At 44.1% G+C, this 17,800-nt stretch overlaps 1 protein-coding gene across 4 annotated transcripts in view; it reads left to right on the top strand.

The window, feature by feature from the left end:
- The window catches only part of sema6a (sema domain, transmembrane domain (TM), and cytoplasmic domain, (semaphorin) 6A), a 115,872-nt gene that overhangs the window by 43,163 nt on the left and 54,909 nt on the right, over window positions 1–17,800 (top strand). For all 4 annotated transcript variants that reach the window (XM_030416851.1, XM_030416850.1, XM_030416848.1 and 1 more), the window contains 2 exons: window positions 5,434–5,593; window positions 7,241–7,358. In XM_030416851.1, the coding sequence (XP_030272711.1) occupies window positions 5,494–5,593; window positions 7,241–7,358 (218 nt within the window). In that variant the 5' untranslated portion in view covers window positions 5,434–5,493. The remainder of the gene's footprint in view (window positions 1–5,433; window positions 5,594–7,240; window positions 7,359–17,800) is intronic.

Below are 17,800 nucleotides of genomic sequence, written 5' to 3'. Positions count from 1 at the left end.
CAAGAGACAAACAACTCCTCCAAATGTGGTGACTGGCCGCGGCTACAGACACGTACCAGCACATTGCCAGTAAGCTACCCCCTCACTTTGGCATTCCTGTCTTCTGTAAAACCTTCAGCACCAATCTGCGGACACTGCCCAGACGGCCAAATATAAACACAAGCAGGCTGCAGTTGTATCGAAGCTGTCAGACGTTATTTATAAGAAGCTGCTACTTTAAAACCTTCATGTGAAACACGTCCTCCAGTCCTCCCTGTGATCAGAAACACAACTACAAAGAAGACAAGGGAGTGGAAAGAATGAAAACACGTTGGCGACGGCGCAATTTGATACCACAACGCAGCAATGTCTGAAGACAGGAGATACGACCTTATATACGTCCTCAACCAACAGGTCAGATATTCTGTACAGCTGTGCTATGTTAAGCCACTTACTGGTATATACATAGCAGCCACAGAGTATATGACAGGGGTTTAAGACTGATGAAGCAGGGAGCGCAACAAGATGATGAGTGTTTTCAGATCATCTGTTGTAAATCTCAAAAATAAAACTGTTGTCTGATCATTGGTTAGGGTTAGGGTAAGGTGTGGTGTTGCTAAACTATAGTAATTCACGTGAGCGCCACCTCAGGTCAGAGCTCAGAACGCTGGCAAAAGGTTTGGACACGGCCCGCCAACTCTGAGGTCATATACGCTGTAAATTTTAAAAGTTGATTTTGGAAGAGATTAACTCAGAACTACCAAGTAAAGCAGATTTTCATGAGCTAAAAACAGCTTAATAAAAAAAGTTTTGTATAATCAACCAAACATTTGCTTTGTGTTTGTAGACATGTAAAATCTGACAGTCCCTCTACTTTAAAAAATCGGAGAAACCGATGACTTCGAAATCAATAAAGTAAAGTAGCCCGATCATTTCAAATTGTTAAACCTTTATAGCTCTACTTGGTAAATCTGAGATAAGAGGCTTCCTGACTTTTTAAAAGCACGTTCTACTATTAAATTTACAGCACTAGACGCATTAACCCTCAGGTAAAGCACTATTCTTGTGGTTTTAGGGGAATGTGCCGGGGCGGTAACAAGTCTGAGACAAAACCACTTTGCAGTACATCACATCTTCTTTGTAGCATCCGGGCTGTTTCCACATGTTTCTGCCTGTAGGCATTTTTTTTTCTCACCACTGTTGCCAAGTGCTTGCTCATTGGGGGAAATGTTGGGTCTCTATAAATTACAGTAATTGATCAAAGAGGGAAGTCTAGACCTGCTCCAATAGAAAAGTGTCATGATAAAACATTTGTTGTGAATTGGTGCTATAAAGATACAGTTGACTTGGCTTGACATTATGATGTAAAGCTCATTAGCTCAACAAAGTTGGAGGAACAACTATGGGAAGTTTCTCTTTGGTTGATTTGATTTGTCTGTTTAGGTTTAGGCAAAAAAAACAAAAAAAACTCACCTTGGTCAGGGAAAGAAACAGCTGTCTCAATTTCACACCGCTTCTGTCTTTTCTTCTGATGTACAAGGCAGCCAGATTGCACGGTCACGTGAGCGTAAACATGTTGTTTTTGGACATTTGGAGCTGTCTTTTTTGTCAGAGGAGCAGTCGGTCTGTCATCAACAGGTCTGCTCCGGTGTAATTAAACGGCAGTCTCTCACTTCATCGCGCGGTCTGATGGCTGTGGCACAGTGGGGGCCTTCAGGAGATGAATGGCCGGGACCTTCGCTAGATTAACTACTTGTGCGTGGGTGATCGTGCGTGTGCATGTGTGTGAGCGAATGGGAAAAAAATTGTTTTGCGTTGGTTTGTGCACTTAACCAGACGGACAAATTAAATGACGGGTGACATTTCCTTCCTCTTGCCTCACCTGAAGCCTGCTGCAGCTGACCCTGTCACTCTCACAAACTCATGTTATTGTGTGTATGTTTAAGCTTCCAGCACCCGTAGCTAACATGTTGACGCAACAGCAGCAATTACATCATTAGGCCTGATAATATGTTTATTGTTAAGGCTAATGCGGTTTGAGTCGGCGGCCCTCGTGGGGCTGCTCAGTCCGGGGAGGGAAACTGTGTTTGTGATCGTCCATCAGCTTCCAGTTGAATCTGTTTATTGGTAATTTAGTTTGAATTTATGTGTGTTTATTCAAGTTTTCTGGTGCTTTTGCTTCTCGCAAGGATACGGAATGAGTAAATGTGTGTGTGTTTGTGTGTGTGCGTATGCGCATGTGTGTGTTCATATGTAGAGGGATTCTGGGGGGTCCTTGTGTTTTTATTACCTGCTGGTGGCCTCCTGCCAGCATCCAGCTTGATTAACTCCCTGCTTTTTTGCGTTACACACACTTATGTGCACACACACACACAACCGGCCACTTTATCACTGAGAGTGCGCGGGAGGTGTGAGGGAATCGCAGCTAAGGTTCTCAAAATGTTATTATCTATTAAAAGCCTGAGGAGGCGGAGGCACAGGGTGCCACTGTTACTCTCTCTGTCTTCTCTTTGGTTGATTTCAAGGAGAGTTTTTTTTTTTACAAGAGAGGAAATCCACACGCTTCCACCTGCGTGCGTAAGTGTGGTTTTTGGTAGTCGGTAATTTATTGTTAAACTTTGAGACTTGATTCCTGGATCCTGGGGTTGCTCAGCTCGCACAGGCGTCTGCAGCGCTGTATAAAAGCAGGATTTCACATCAGGATTTAACACACACACACACGCACGCAGTCAAACTCACAAGGAAGCAATTTGCTCTTCCACAAAAAGAGTGTAATTCGGTAAAGACAGACTGTGTCTCGCTGCCTCCTGTTACTCGTGTGTGGCAGCTTTTAAGTAAAGGGCCACTGGAAGGCTCAGGGGTTTCACTTAAGTCGTTTTGTGCTCAATTTATTTTCTTCATCACAGGAGACAGTGTGAGATGGTTCGGCTAACCCTTTTTAGCATGCTATTACACCTCATTGATGTAGATGGAGGATGTGATTCGCCTTCGAGCAGCCGCCGATTCTCCTCCAACGCACATGCAAGATAAATGTCTGGAGCACAGTTAGCCCTGTGTGAATCATTCGGTGAACATTATTAAAGGTGCACTGTGTAAGGATCGGACGAACAAATAGGGGGCAGCTTGTCACCAGAGTAACTACTAACTGCACGCACATGTAGCCATTAGCTGCTTAGCTCGGTTGGCTGTGCAGCTAGTGGTCTGGGCCGGGAGCTCAGAACAGCAGGGGTGTGTCGGTGTTTACGTCACGAGTTCAGGAGCTTTGGATCCTGGTTTAAGTTGACTTTTGAATGCTTTCAACCACATTACAACTACATTCATAAGTAAGTAGCAGCAGGTCCAATCTAAAAATCACATTTATGAGACCCTAGCGCGGATCATGTGTCGTTTTCCTCGCTCATTGCAACCTCCATCTGTCTTCCACTGTGTTAGCTCCCTCAGGGCTAAACCTCTCTGCCTCATGCCACTTCCTGCTCATCAATCAGTCAATTACTGAAGGACTTCCAGGTCAAGGTTCAGGAGGAAAACACATTTCAGCCTCCCCCCCTCAGAGGGTTCCTCTACTGTACAGAGAGAAGAAAAAAAAAGAAACATTTTGACAAAGTTGGAATGCACACAGGGCGAGCGTAGCGCCGTCAGCCTTCGCCGCATGATAAAGGTGAAGGTGAGGGAAAATCCATTTTAGTATTTTTTTTCTTTTTCTTCATAAAATATAGAGTGCAGCTGAAAAAACAAAACAAAACAAAACAGTGTAAGGATAAGAGGGGGAGGCCAGAGAGGGAGAAAGCATAAAAGGGGGGGGGGGGGGGGGGGGGGGGACAGAGCGGCTTGTGAGATCAAGGTCGTATCCAGGCTTTAGTATTGGTATTCTCCTCAGTGTTAAAGTGATTCTCCCAGTGAATAGTGTTTTCATTCCTCTCCTGAATGAGATTCACAGGAGCATGGAGAGAGAGGGAGAGAGAGACATGACAAAGAAAAGAGAGAGTAATTCCCTCTCTCTCTCCCTCTCTGTCTCCCCCCTCTCTCTCTCCCACTCCCTCTCTTTCTCTCTCTCTCTGTCTCCCCCCCCCCCCCCCCCGTTCGTTCCCCCCTCGGACATACAATAGCGAATGAAAATACAGCGTGGGATAAACAACTTTTATCAGACTGGAGCAAATGAAATTGACTATTTTATTCAATTCTTCATCCCTGAAGCATCCCTTACTCTATCTACCTAGCAGGATCTCGCCCCTGCAGCTTCGACTGAGAGAAAGAGAGAGAGAGAAAAAAAAGAGTTAACGTGCTTTATGCAAATTAAATGCTTTATTCTTGATTAGATTACAGACGCAATAATTGTCTAGGATGATTTATGGGTGTAATTTGTTGCCACAAACTGCACCGCAAAAAAAAAAAAAAGAAGCCTGGTTGCCATGGTTCGTGCGATGAAGACGTTAGATCAACACAATTTAGGGGCATCCGCTATAAAATCCACTCCAATGGGCACATATACGTTACATTAGAAAATTAGCTGGTGTAGGACGCCGCGCTTTCCAGGATTTAAAGGTAAATAATCAGGAAAAGGGTATTACTTTACCAGGAAATGAGCAGCCGTCACGCTTATTGAGTCAGAATAGAGAGTCAACAGTTGGCATTTAAGGTAGAGAAGCGGGTGCAATGAGAAATGAGGTGAAGAGAAAAGAATGGAAAGAGCAAGCCTGCAGGTGGCTCTTAAACTATTGCTGTGGTAAATTGAAGTGTTCAACAGCCACACTGATGCACCGATTTAGTCTGCGGTAGTCATCGGCCTGTAGGAGTTGGGATGTGGGATTGCTACCCTTGTAGCAGACTGACAAGTGGGAAATTAGGCACTTGCCATGCCATCCCACCCCATCTCCAGGTACTGCTGGTGCTTTACAGCAGGCTAATCTCACCAAGAGCTCACCCACTTCACTAAGACCTGTCACACACACACACAGAGAGAGAGAGAGAGAGAGAGAGAGAGATAGAGAGAGAGAGAGAGAGAGAGAGAGAGCGAGAGATGGAGAGAGAGAGGCTCTTCTTCTTTTCTGCCTGACATCGATCTATGACGCATATTACCACCCTAATCCAATTAATTCTGTTTCGCTTGCAACGCGGCTCACTTGAGTCATCGAAAAATGCATATATAAATATATCTCTGACAGATTGCAATGGGCTGTGCAAAATGCACAAACAGCTAATTCAGGTGGACTTGAATTTGTTTGGCTAACTCCCTTCTTTTCCTCCGCCTCTCCTCGCTCTCCCCCTCCAGGCTTCTGCGTTTTCTTTTGTTTCACACAAAGAATGCACAAACCCGAGCAGGGGAAGTAATTGAGGAGGCATTCAGGTGAAAACAGATTTGTGTGACAAACTTTGTTGTTTTTCTCTTTCCCCCTTCATCCCTCCCCGTCCTCTTCCCTCTCCTCCACTTCTCCCACTCCTTGTCTCTTTGTGCAGGCTGAGGTAAACCCTTAGCAGAGGACCAGCAGCAGCAGCAGCAGCAGTGTTGGTGCGACCATGAGGTCAGAGGCCTTGTTACTCTACTTCACGCTACTGCAAATAGCCGGGGCGGGCTTCCCCGAAGACAGCGAGCCCATTAGCATCTCACACGGCAACTGTAAGTATATCCTTATTTCTTCCTCCCTCCTCTTGGGCACTGTCCCTCCACTCATTACAAGTCCTCCCTCACTCTCTCCCTGCACTCTCTTCCCTCTCCGCTTTGTCTTCCACGTCGCAAATCCCCCCTCTCAGTATCTCTCTCACTTGTTCTATCCCTTCTGCTGCTCCACATCCCTCTCAACCCCTTGCTTTCCTCTGCAACCCCCACCTCCCCTACATTGAATACATTTTGAAGGCACGGAGTGTAATTTGGCGCCCAAGGATAGCCTCTCTACGCACACAAAAATGAAGGACTTAAAGCAGCATTTGAAACGGAGCCCACCCCACATCAAAGGATAATCCGCTATTTTCCTGTCGGGCTCCTAATGCTGTGTGTGATAGTCTAAACGCTGTTGCAGGCTATAAAGATAGGGTCATTGTTTCCTCTGTTTTGCTCGGTGTTTCTCACTCTGTCCTGCCCCGTCTTACTGTCTCTCCGGGCCTTACGCTGCGCCCAAACGCTCCTGGGCAGGAGGGCTGAGAGAGAAGCCGGCCAACCTCACATAGACCTGCTCTGTCTATCAGACTGTTTGTTGAAACCAGGCGGCTTTCATCCAAAGCCACCAACAATAGAACGACTGCACGGTACAGTGCAGAACATTTTTAAACTACAATTTATGGCCGCAGGAGGAGGAGCTCAACAAACAACAGTGGGTTGTGGGTTGATGTTTGACCCAAAGCCCATGAGACATTCGATAAAAAACTCATAGTTATTGCAAAAAAAAAAGGTTACAGCCGTGTGTCCTGGAAATTATGTTTATATGAAGGGCTGCACAATTAATAAAAAAATAAAATAAAAGTGCCTTTTTTATCATCTTTTGACAAAACTGCATTTTCAAGAAGAACTGTAGTGCAGATGGTGTTCTCATGATGTCACGTCAAGACGTGTTTGTTTGGTACAGACCCCGACACATGTCACATCTTCACAATTTATTTTGTTTTTTTCAGTAAAAGGTAAAATTGTGATGCAAAGATGATCATAAGTAATTGCAGTTTTTGAGACAATATTGTGCAGCCCTGTTCAAATACTTAATAATTTGCAACAGCAAATGTGGTTTCTTAAGTTTTTTTCCCCAAAAGTCAATGGGAGCTCCTTTCTCCCACAGAAAACACTGCTCCTGAAGTGCACACCACATCAGCATGTCACACATTGGTATAATTTCTGCCCATATTCACAGCAGAAGTGAAGCTAACCCTGACCCGAAAACACGAGAGAGGACAAGTGGTGAGTGGTGCTGGCTCAGGCGTGTGTGAGCTGACCAGTCAGAACAGACTGGATGTTCGAGTGGAGAGCCTTAAAGAGACAGGAGCTAAAACTGGTGTTTTTGAGCACTTAAGCGTATAAACCTATTCTAGTAGCAACCCAAAATACATTTCTGATGAGCATAATATGTCTCCTTTAACATAATGAGGAAATGTTTTTAATGTCAAAATGTTTTGTGAAGACACTGACAGCACTTTGTTTTAAAAGGGAATCAAATACAATTCTGAGTGTAATTCAGGCAGTGATGCTCGAAAACAGTTTAGTAAAAAAGATTTGTAATTTTGAGGAGACGTTGTACAAATTTAACACACAGGATTCCATTTCTGTCCTTTTGTTCTGCAGACACAAAGCAGTATCCAGCGTTTGTAGGCCACAAACCTGGCAGGAACAACACCCAGCGGCACAAACTGGACATCCAGCTCATCATGATCATGAACAGGACGTTATACATCGCTGCCAGGTGAGTGATGATAGCAGCTTTTTGAACATGTGTTCCCCCTCGAATACCATTGCTGTGTCAGACGGAAACATCCTGCAGGTTTTCTTGCTTTTCCTTGTGGAATCAAACAGGCCGCAGTAGATTTGGGTTAATTAAACTGAGAGAGTCTGGTTCTGGCGGGATTATTGAATCCTTCATCACCCTCTCTCACATTACTGCCACTGATTGAATTTGACTTTCATTTATGATTCTCATCCATTGCCACCAGTTAAGGATTGTAAACACGTAATTCTCCTTTTAACTCTGCGATGGCTGAAGGCTGCGAGATCCACTGGGTCAGGCGAATCGTCTGAACCTCGGCGCCACGCTGTGCTGTTTTCTGCTTAAAGTTTTGAGAATCAGGAGAAATTGATTATGAGACGTTTAAAGCACTTTTGCAGCAGCCTGGATGTTTGTTTTTTTTTCATCTTTCATTAGCTCTTTGTTGTTTTCTATTTTTGGCTCACCGTCTGCCAAAACCCTGTTTACCTCGTACAACGTCCCCGAAGACTTGTGCCCTGCTTCGGTTTAACATCAAGGCAGACAAACACACGCCCACACACATACAGATAAAGATAAATTAAACACTGATCACAAAGGAAAGAGTCTCCAATTTTTTTTCTTATATGCCACATTTAGGTTCTAAATGCATCATCCAACCAAGTCTTGGTGCACCTTCTGTGTTGCCAATAAGCATTAATACACAACTAATACAGAAGTTTGGACTCCTTAGCCTAGTTGCCCTCGCCAATCGATTTTTAAAACTCTGTTCTTTGTTTCTGTGCCAGGCTGTTTTCTTTTTTTTTTACCTCCCCTTTCTGTCACCTGCCTTTATTGCTTTCTGTCCACCAGTCAATGTGTTTCTCCCCTTTACTTGTGGTGACTCAACTTTCACAGATAATACAGCTCAATTACAGCATCTGGTGCCATGGAGAAAACCGATATTGATTTTGACTTCTCTCTTGTCATCAGTATTTTAGACGTGTTCATGTTGCTTCACCGCTGTGAAAAAAAAAAAGAAAAAAAGAGAAACAGTCAGGGCCTTGTCCAAAACAGGCAGGTTTGCCTTCAATGCAGCACTGAAAAAAGTTATATAAAACAGCTCCTTTTTTTACGTTTGTTCTGCGCCGTCCGTGGATAATTGAGTGGCAGGCTTGATTGGATACTGTTAGACGCCACAATAGGGGTCTTTCTTTGTTTTCCTCCCAAGCATGTCAAATTAAGTGGCTAAGGGAGACTGCTGCTTTAAGTGGCAGCGCTTTTTAACATATCTGAGGTCATTAAGAGGAGGTGTGTGGAAGGAAACCGAGCAAAAGAGAGAGCCTGTGTGAGTGTGTGTGCTGCCAGAGGCTTTGGTGTGCCTGTCGCCCACCTGCTCCACATGGGGTGGCAGGGGGCCTTGGGGGGGCAGGGCAGGGAAATGAGACACAGACGCTTTATTGCAGGGGTGTGCACATGAGAGGGAGAGAGTGTGTGTATGTGTGTGTGTGTGTGTGACCAGTTGTCGTGTGGATTTAAAAGTGATTCCCCGAGTGTGATATGTGTGCATATGGATATACATTCGGGATGGCGAACATGTGTCGGTGCGCATGTGGGCGTGGGTGCCACAGCCTGTGATCATGTGTTTGGGTGTGCATGTGCGAGGTCACCTGGTGCGCCGATCCCACACTTGCATACTTGCTTAAAGCAGACGGGAATTCAGACACATGGCCGGGGTATGTGACCCCTGAATAACTGGGATGGCTGCCTCAGATTAGACCGAGCGGGATGACCGGCATTGATCCCGACACTGAGAGGAATGTTGGAGTCGATTACATGGCAACACAAATGACGGCCCGTGCGCGGAAATCTATCGGCTCGAGCGGGATATCGATGAAGACATGTAAAAGTTGAATGACAAACAGTTTAAGGCAAACAGCGAAGACAATCACCATCTCAGAAATCAATGTGAAAGGGAGCCAAGACTCAACCCAGCAAGGCTGAAGCCACAAAACAACGGACAATGCTGCAGGGAGGGAAAAAAAAAAAACTAGGCGACATCAATAGCGGCTTTTATGAATGTTGTCCAGTCAAATGACTTGTTTATTCTGGGGCCAGCATCACACAGCTTTGCCATCATGCCTCTAGACCAGTGAGCCTCAGTTCTTGGTGTGCAGCAGCTTGCAGATGGCCACTGTGAACGCAGTCCAAAGCTCAACACTGTTTCAGGCTGTTTTTTGAATGGCTGCTCAGTGTATTAAATCCCTTTGGCTCCTGTTTTGTCGCTGGCAATAAAATGACAAGATTTTTTTAAGCTACGAGATGCATACAAACATAGCAACTGATGAGATCGTAAATAGACAAAAGTAGTTTAATCCAGAGAGGGAAAGAGGCAAGTCTTTGGCAACGGAGGAACTCAGCAACAGATGCAGTGATTGATAATTCATCCTCGGGTTGGAGCTAGAATTAAATGTATTGATTTGATGGAATCAGCTGCTCTTTTTGCAGCCCTGTTTAAGCCTTTACTTGTAGACAGATATTGAAAAAGATGGCACCTGTTGATGAGGTCATACGGCTTTTCAAGTACGTGTAAAATATCATTAGCCCTCTCAGACTCATACCTATTGAATGTTTATTATGAATTCAAAACATGTTTGCACAAGTTAAGTCCTTTAATATTCTGAATCGTATCCCTCCACTCAGTTTCCATCAGGTGCTTTATCTGGAGGGACAGAACAGCCTGATAAGATATCAGACTGCTGTCTTTTCATATGCAGGATATCAAAAACCCTCTTGTTTGTTCAGTTTTAACAAGACAGGCGGTAGACTGAGCAAAGTACTGATTTCTCTCGATTTTCATCAAGAATCTGCTCTTATAAAGAAGGATGCATGGCACATTCTCTGCTCACACGTCCCTCTTTAAATCGCTCTCTGCATACAAATGCAGCAGCAGACAGAGAAAATAAGGGGGCTTGTTTGTGAAGTCTTTTATGAGCATGAGATTCAACCTCGTACCAAGTTGCATTGTGAGTTTTTTTTATGGTAGCTATCAGCTCTACATTATCCAAGATAAACTGAGACATGATGTAAATTAAACTACAGGTAATGGGGATAAAACTTCCCCGTGCACAAGCTAAGTGGTGAGTGTGTGTCTGCTGTCATGTGTGTGGTGTAGGTGTTTAGTAGCAGAGTCACGTTCTCTAAAAGCAATAAACTGTTCTTGATGCAGCGAGAGATGGACGCAGGAGGACTCCTATCCCAGCGGTCCATATTTCATGGTCAGGGTACACTATGTACAGCATTCAGAGGGAATTCATCACAGTGCAATGGAAGATTTATCATCCTGATCTCGGGAAAATATATCTGTGTGAATGTGTGTGTCTGTGGGTGTGAGGATGTGTGTGCAGGAATATGGGTGTGTGCAGCTGAAAGCATAGCAAGCCAGGCCATGTGACTCCTCTCCACACTGGGTGTGCGTGTGTGTGTTCAATCAATGGCGTTGATTTAAGTCACTTTTAATGTAGCAGTCAGGCGGATGTATCCAAGCTCTAATCTTTGTTCTCTTAATTTAAGATCATTGCTGTCAGTCCAGAAGACGCCAGTATAAACTGTGTGTGTGTTCCTGAACCTCTACCATTGTGAGAACTCCCCTTAGAGTGTTCCAGAGGCTTTATCGCAAAAAAAAAAAATCCACTCCTGATTAGGTCGAGCAACATCAGTAAGATGAGTTGCAGCAGATGAGACAACCAGTCTCATACATACCCTGCCAATGCGGCACATAGAGGCTCGGCTGGTTTATAGTTATATGGCTAAAGGCCAGTCACATACCCAAAGCGGCAGAGAGGCGAGGGATAATGAAGATGGGTGACTCCCCATTTGGTTCACAAACAGGGGAATTGCTTCTGTGGGGCGGCACCTAAGCTTGTATGAAGAGAACAGCTCTCAACTATTTACACTGTTGAGATGTAATTTGGATTGAAGTAACAGTTATTATTTGCTTACTGGATTTCATTTTAGTTTCTAACTGGGTTTTATTTCTGTAGTTTTAGCGATGATTTCTATCACCAAAGTTATTGCTAAGAGCTGGTGATACGTTATGATAGGATAGGATAGGATAGGATAGGATACGGTGCATTACGGTACTATACAATACTGTGTGGTATGGTACGATGTGATACAAGACGATATGCTAAAATACGGTATGTTACGTTAAAAAATACTTCCCAGGAGTGTTATCATACATAACGGACAGACATTATTTGTGGGTCTTATTTCTGCAGTTTTAGCCATAATTTCGATCACCAAAGCAATTGCTGAGAGCTGTTGATACAATGTGATGCGATGCAATGCAACCACAATCCTCAGTGGGATCACAGTTCAAGTCATCAACATCATTAACAGCGACAATCAGCAACAATGTTCATAAAAAAAACTTGGACACGAAAACTGCATGCACAACTACAATAGCTGAAGGTGAACCAGGAAGTCAGTCTTTAAACTTACAAACCATGTTGGATGAATACAACGGAAAGTAAGGATCATAATCTTCCCTTTTGCCTTTTCTTTTCCAAACACATTTGGCTAACATTGTTTTATTTCAAACATTATCTGACTGCTTCTTTTAAGCAATGTCACAGAAATCTCCACAAATTAACGTGATCCAATATTTTTGTTACGGATGGAAATGATGCCTAAAACCGAGGTTTGTTCGAAACGAGACATCCCTCTGAGATCAGTCCAAGGTTTGAAGACATGACAACATGCGGTCAATGAGACAGACAGTCCATACATAGCTGTGCATGTGAAAATATGTGTGTGTGTGCGTTACTGTATAGCCTGCCTAGCAAGTATGCCCCAGGTCTCTCCACATGCGGGGCATAGTCGCCATTCCCGGCCCTCAGTCGGCCTTCACCATGGTAACACCAACCACACTCTGTTTACACCCCTCTATGAGGCTGGGAAGCATGGGAACCAGAGAGAGAATGTATGTGTGTGTGTGTTTGTATGTGTGTGTGTGGGTGTGTGTGTGTGTGTGTGTGTGTGTGTGTGTGGGGGGGGGGGGGGGAACCCAAATTTGTGGTTGCTGCACACACACGCACACACACACACACACACACACACACACACACACACACACGCTCACCTCCACACAAACACACACACTCAAAAATCCAGATTACCTTCTCTCAGTTGAGTCCTCTGGAACAGTCGAGCCTCTGTGGCTGCTGTTCTTCCCTGTCGGGTCTCTTTGGGTCTCTCAGTGGAGGCCACTAGAGTCTCCATTATTGTAGCTGCACCAAATCCTGTTAAAACCCACTAATGACTGGGATTACACGGTCGCCTCCTCTCTCTCTCCTCGCAGCACCAGCGACATCCAGCCACGTCCACACTCTGAAACAAAGCTTGCCGCCCCAGCGATCATAATCACCTGAATTAAAAGTTGGAACAAGTTTTTCACCCAAAATGTAACTCTGAAAATACGTAAAATGCTGTTCTTTCCAGCAAAAATATATTCAAAAACCTGGACATAGTCACTCATGCTCTGGAATTAGTGGTATTGTTACAGCAGGAGCTGAAGTTACAGGTTGGGTTAGGGAGGCACGATCAGAGTTTTCGAAGCAGGCTAGAAGTTTTCATATCGAGCGGCCGACAAAAAGCACTCGCTCTTTCCTTTATATAAACTTTACTAGGTTATAACATTGATTACTTTTGTCCTTCTCCCCTTGAGACTTGTTTAGATGCTATATTGCTGTGTTGTTTCAGCATTACTGGCTAGGTCTGGCTGCTAGCCTAATGATAATGCAGTGCAAAATAAACAGTGAGGCATAGGCAATCTAATCTAAATGCAAATACTGCCTGGGTTCTGATTCTGAACAGACATATATGGGTATACTTAGAATATTGCGTATTAAGATATGTTGTAATCCGTGACATCCCTTTACCATGTTAGCACTACTGCTTAATGACATTTTCTGTGAGTTGCTGTGCACAAATAATTAATTCATGTACATAAATTAAGGCATTCAAATGCACGTTCTCATTTTTAGAGCATCGATTCGTAATTCCGAGCAATTAAAATTTAGATCTTTTGAGAATCTTGGGCCCAATTTAATCATTAAATGTAAAGAAAACCCCGTCCTTTATGGTCTTATTATGCATGCTGGTCTAATGGAGCCGAGTGGACGCTGAAAACTGACCCAGCCACACACACAAAACACACAAACACTCACATTCACATGCACACACTCACAAAAAGGAAAGGAAGAGAGATTGTAGAGCTTCAACCTTCCAAAAGAACAACCTGCCTCAGCTTTAGGGGTGAGTGAACCCTGGCTTGTTGTATTTCATGCCACCCCATCACTGGGGGCCTCTCGGTGCCCTCAGCCCATTCAGAACCCCAACAACTCCCTTCACAGCCCCAAAGGTGCCTGCTGGCTTCCCCCGGTTCCCTCCCATCCACTTTGTGAAGAGGATTTGAACCAGGGAAAGCCAAAACAATGTACAATGGAGCCTCCTCCACCACCCATGATCCAGTTATGGAGAGAGAGGAATATGGGTGAAGAGGGTGACGAGAGAGAAAGGGGCGGGAGGTGGAGGGGAAGGGCTGGACGTGCAGGCATTTAGTTTGCGGAAAAGAGGGGTGGTGGCGAAAGGTGCGGGGTGCATGCTAATCGCGTTCCTCTCTTTTCTGCCATCGGAGTGCGAGATAGTTTGACAAAGGCCCAGCAGATGGACCAAGCTGGCCCGCCGTCACCCCAGAAGCAGTGCGCTGTTATAATAACGACATTCTTCCACACAAAGCCGCTGTGTTCTCATGGCCACGCATGGCTACATGTCCGATGGAGACCCTCCATGTCACTCTATAGCTCTCAATCTCACACTCTCTCCCGCGCGCTCAGTCGGTCTACTGTCTTGCCTCGACCATTCAGCTCTGTACCCATCCTTTTTTTTCCCGCTGCCTCCATATTTGTGTCGGAGAGGATATTTGCATACCTTCCGTCCTACTCATGCATTTCTGTCGCTGAATTTCGGGGAAATGCAAGCCCCACGCCAAGTGATTCACTTGACAGCTGATTGTCTGCACCCACTGGCCGTCAAAGCTTCTGTTATTTCGCTTTCATCATCATCGGCACATCCCCTGCATACAGCAGTGGACTCTTTTGTGTGCAGTCTTCGAAATCTTTTTGAGTCATAGTTTACAGTCAAGAGTGAGAAAATGATCTGAAAGAGAATGACACAACCCAGCGGCGCGGATAAATGTTAGCCAAGTATTGTGTGAAACCGCGGGTAAGATCAAACTGGACGTTTGTTTAGGTCGAATCTTTTCTATTTTTCTTATGTCACGATGCTTTGTTACGGACTTAGGCACAAAGCCAGTCGGCCGGGGTTCAAAAAGCGTCACGGTTTGGCTGGCACGCTCATGGATGGAGATTGTCTAGCTTCTCGTGAAAAATTAACCACAGATCCTTAAAAATATGCGGCGGTGTGACTGAAGCTGTGGACGTCCGTTTGACAGCCTTGTTAACAAGCAGCTAAAACATCTTCGGATGGATTAGTGCAGTCAGACCTGGTAGAAAAAAGGCAAATTCTCACTGGGCTGTACATTTGAGACTGATTTAAACCAATTAGATGCATGTTCAGCCACACGGCGAAACTTGTTTGAGGAAAAGGACAGTTGCATGCTGATGCTCTTACACCCGACAGGAGCTGAGTTATTGTGGTTCCGTGCACTGATTTCACAAACTCACCAACCCGGTCAACGGTGACACACAGCTCATTAAGGAAATGAAGCTACTCTCAAACCCTCGGCGCCTGATCGCTGCAATCTTTGTTGAAAGTGACACTTCAGATCTGAACCCACAGACATGATACACATGTCAGTATCTGCACCTCTTTACTGTACGTTCACTGCAAATTTACATCATTATGACCTCAGAACTTGCACAAGAATTATAACGTTAAGTATTCCAGTGAAAGCTGTGTGTTCATCCATCGGTGCACTGCAAACAGGAGCTGCTTGTAGCTGATTCCATTGTCGGTGCCAGTATGGGTTAACAAATGGGTCTCAAGTAGGAGCCCACAGCCTACATTGATGGCACGGTGTCAGACTTTGATGACCTCTGGTGCAGATTAATTATGATGGAGTCTGAATGGGCTCAGGCTGAAGCTTCCTGACACTTCCTGATAATTTCGTTGGACCCAGTCTGAGACCTGTGGTGTGAGTGGTTTCGAGAGTCACCGTGAAATGTGACATTAACCGAGGAAACACTTAAAGGCAGTTCATCTCATGGAAAAGGAGGAGGGCGGATGGGCTGGCATTTACATTGTTTTTTTACTAACAGCAGCTATCTTTACCCATACAGTACTGCAGATGGTATATATTGTTAGATATGCAGTTCATTGTGTACTGCCCTTTGTGAGTTATTACAAATATTCTTTAAAGGATTTTGAGTGATCCAAAATGCCTGGGTTTATATACCCAAGTATACGTATAAGTATACAATATCCTCAAATAATTCTTTACTCATGAATGTTTATGTGTACAACTGCTGCATCTGAATGGATTCTATTCTAGGGAACAATAAACAATAGAAAAACTCCTTTTATGTTCACACTGACCTGCTCAGTACAAACACACAAACAGGCTGTTGCACAATAGAAGAATTAGGTTGTATCATTACATTCCATAGAACAAGACAGCCGCTCTTACTCAGGGCGTTTGTTTAGTCTGACCGATGCTCAGGGGGCCAATCCTGAACTCTGACCTCAGCTTTAGGCTGCTGGTCAGCGGGATGCCCCGTCTTCTTTTAGATTTTAAAGACTCATAAGGAGAATAGGAGAATATTTTAAATAAAGCTTACAAGCTGATATGCAAGTAACACTAACGACTAAGCTGAAAGTGTGCTAAAGTTTAAAGTTTATATTCTACTTTATAGTATATAAACTCTTGTTGATGCTTCACTGGTTCATTTACCAGTAACCATTTAACTTTTCCCCTCTACTACAGGATGGTTGGTGAATTTCCTTTTGTTTCTTGCATTATTCAATGAATAAATCAGCCAATTAGCTGATTTTCAGACAAGTAATCAGCATCTACTGAATAACTGATGAATTATTTCTATGCCAAATATTCTCTTGTTAAAGTTTTGATAAACAATTGATCTATCTGAGTAGATTTTGTTAAGAAAAACAAAAGTCAAATGATCTGATTTCTTCTCCTTAAACACAAATGTATTTTGGTTTATTCAATCCTCTGTGACAGTAAACTGAATAATGTTGGGTTGTGGACAAAACCTCCTTTGAGGACGACCATTCCAGCTTTGGGAAACACTTATAACTTTAAATCCCCCCTAGGGACAAATAAAGTTTTTTGAAATTGAATTGACTTGAGAAAATAATCAACATCAATTGCAGCTCTACTCTTGTTGCTGCTTCTCTCTGGTTAAATAACTGAGTATCTTTGGCTTTTTTCACTATTGGTTGACATTACCTGAAATAAATGCTTAATCAAGAAAATGAAGAAGTGATCAGCAGATTAATCAATAATGATAGATAAATGTTAGTTTCCCCTTAATATCCTGTGATTTATGATCCAGTAACTACAATAATCATGATACTGTAGTACTTGAAATGCGTTTTGGTCCAGGATGTCGGGTCATACCTCATGACAGCAACGTAACTTTGCCAGGAAATAAAGGCAATGAAATTTTGTCCATGATGGATCAAGTATCTGAAGCAGGTTTCAGCTCGCCACAAGTAGATGTTAATAGTTTATTCAATAAATGGAAACCACTGGCTGCCTGGAAGGTAGGAAATCAATCTTAAGACTTCAGGTTTGCTTTTGGAAAACGGTCGGCAATAACGTCAAGTGTATTTGCTCTGTAGTTAACCTTCTACAACATACAGTACCAGCAGTGTAGTCCTCAAAGTCCCCGTCTACACGTTCTGTCAGTGAAGTTATCGAGATGTGACTCACGCAGCGGAGGGAAGTGAGCGCGTTGTAATATGAGTTCAGGTGCAGCGGTGAAGAGGTGAAAGGGTGCGTGTGCGTGTTTGTGCGAGCATGTCTCCTTACACACATGTGTGTTTGGAGAGCTGGTGTTGACACAGACACAGCCGCTCCATTGTCCTCCTCCATCTCCAGCCAGGATGTTTGAGGGACGCCTCATCGCTTGGCTCCCTCTAATCTCTGCTGGAACCAAAAACCCCGCGGCTGGAAGGCCTCGGCCCTCGAGGACGCTGTCAGCGCCGGGACGAGGGAGGCACAAGGCAGGGAGCGAGGCTGGGAAGGTTACTGCCGAAAATTATGGAGCAGTCAATTATAGATTTCTCATGAGCTGTTTTAAAATTGCCAGCAGTAAAATAACCCACGGGATTACACTAAATCCGCCAAGTAATCCTCTGATTTAATAGCTTTTGATTTAGTTTTGTCTTTTTAATATAAA

The sequence above is a fragment of the Sparus aurata genome, chromosome 5 (assembly GCF_900880675.1).
Source record: "Sparus aurata chromosome 5, fSpaAur1.1, whole genome shotgun sequence".
Taxonomy (NCBI): Eukaryota; Metazoa; Chordata; class Actinopteri; order Spariformes; family Sparidae; genus Sparus; species Sparus aurata.
This window is presented reverse-complemented; position numbering and strand designations above follow the sequence as displayed.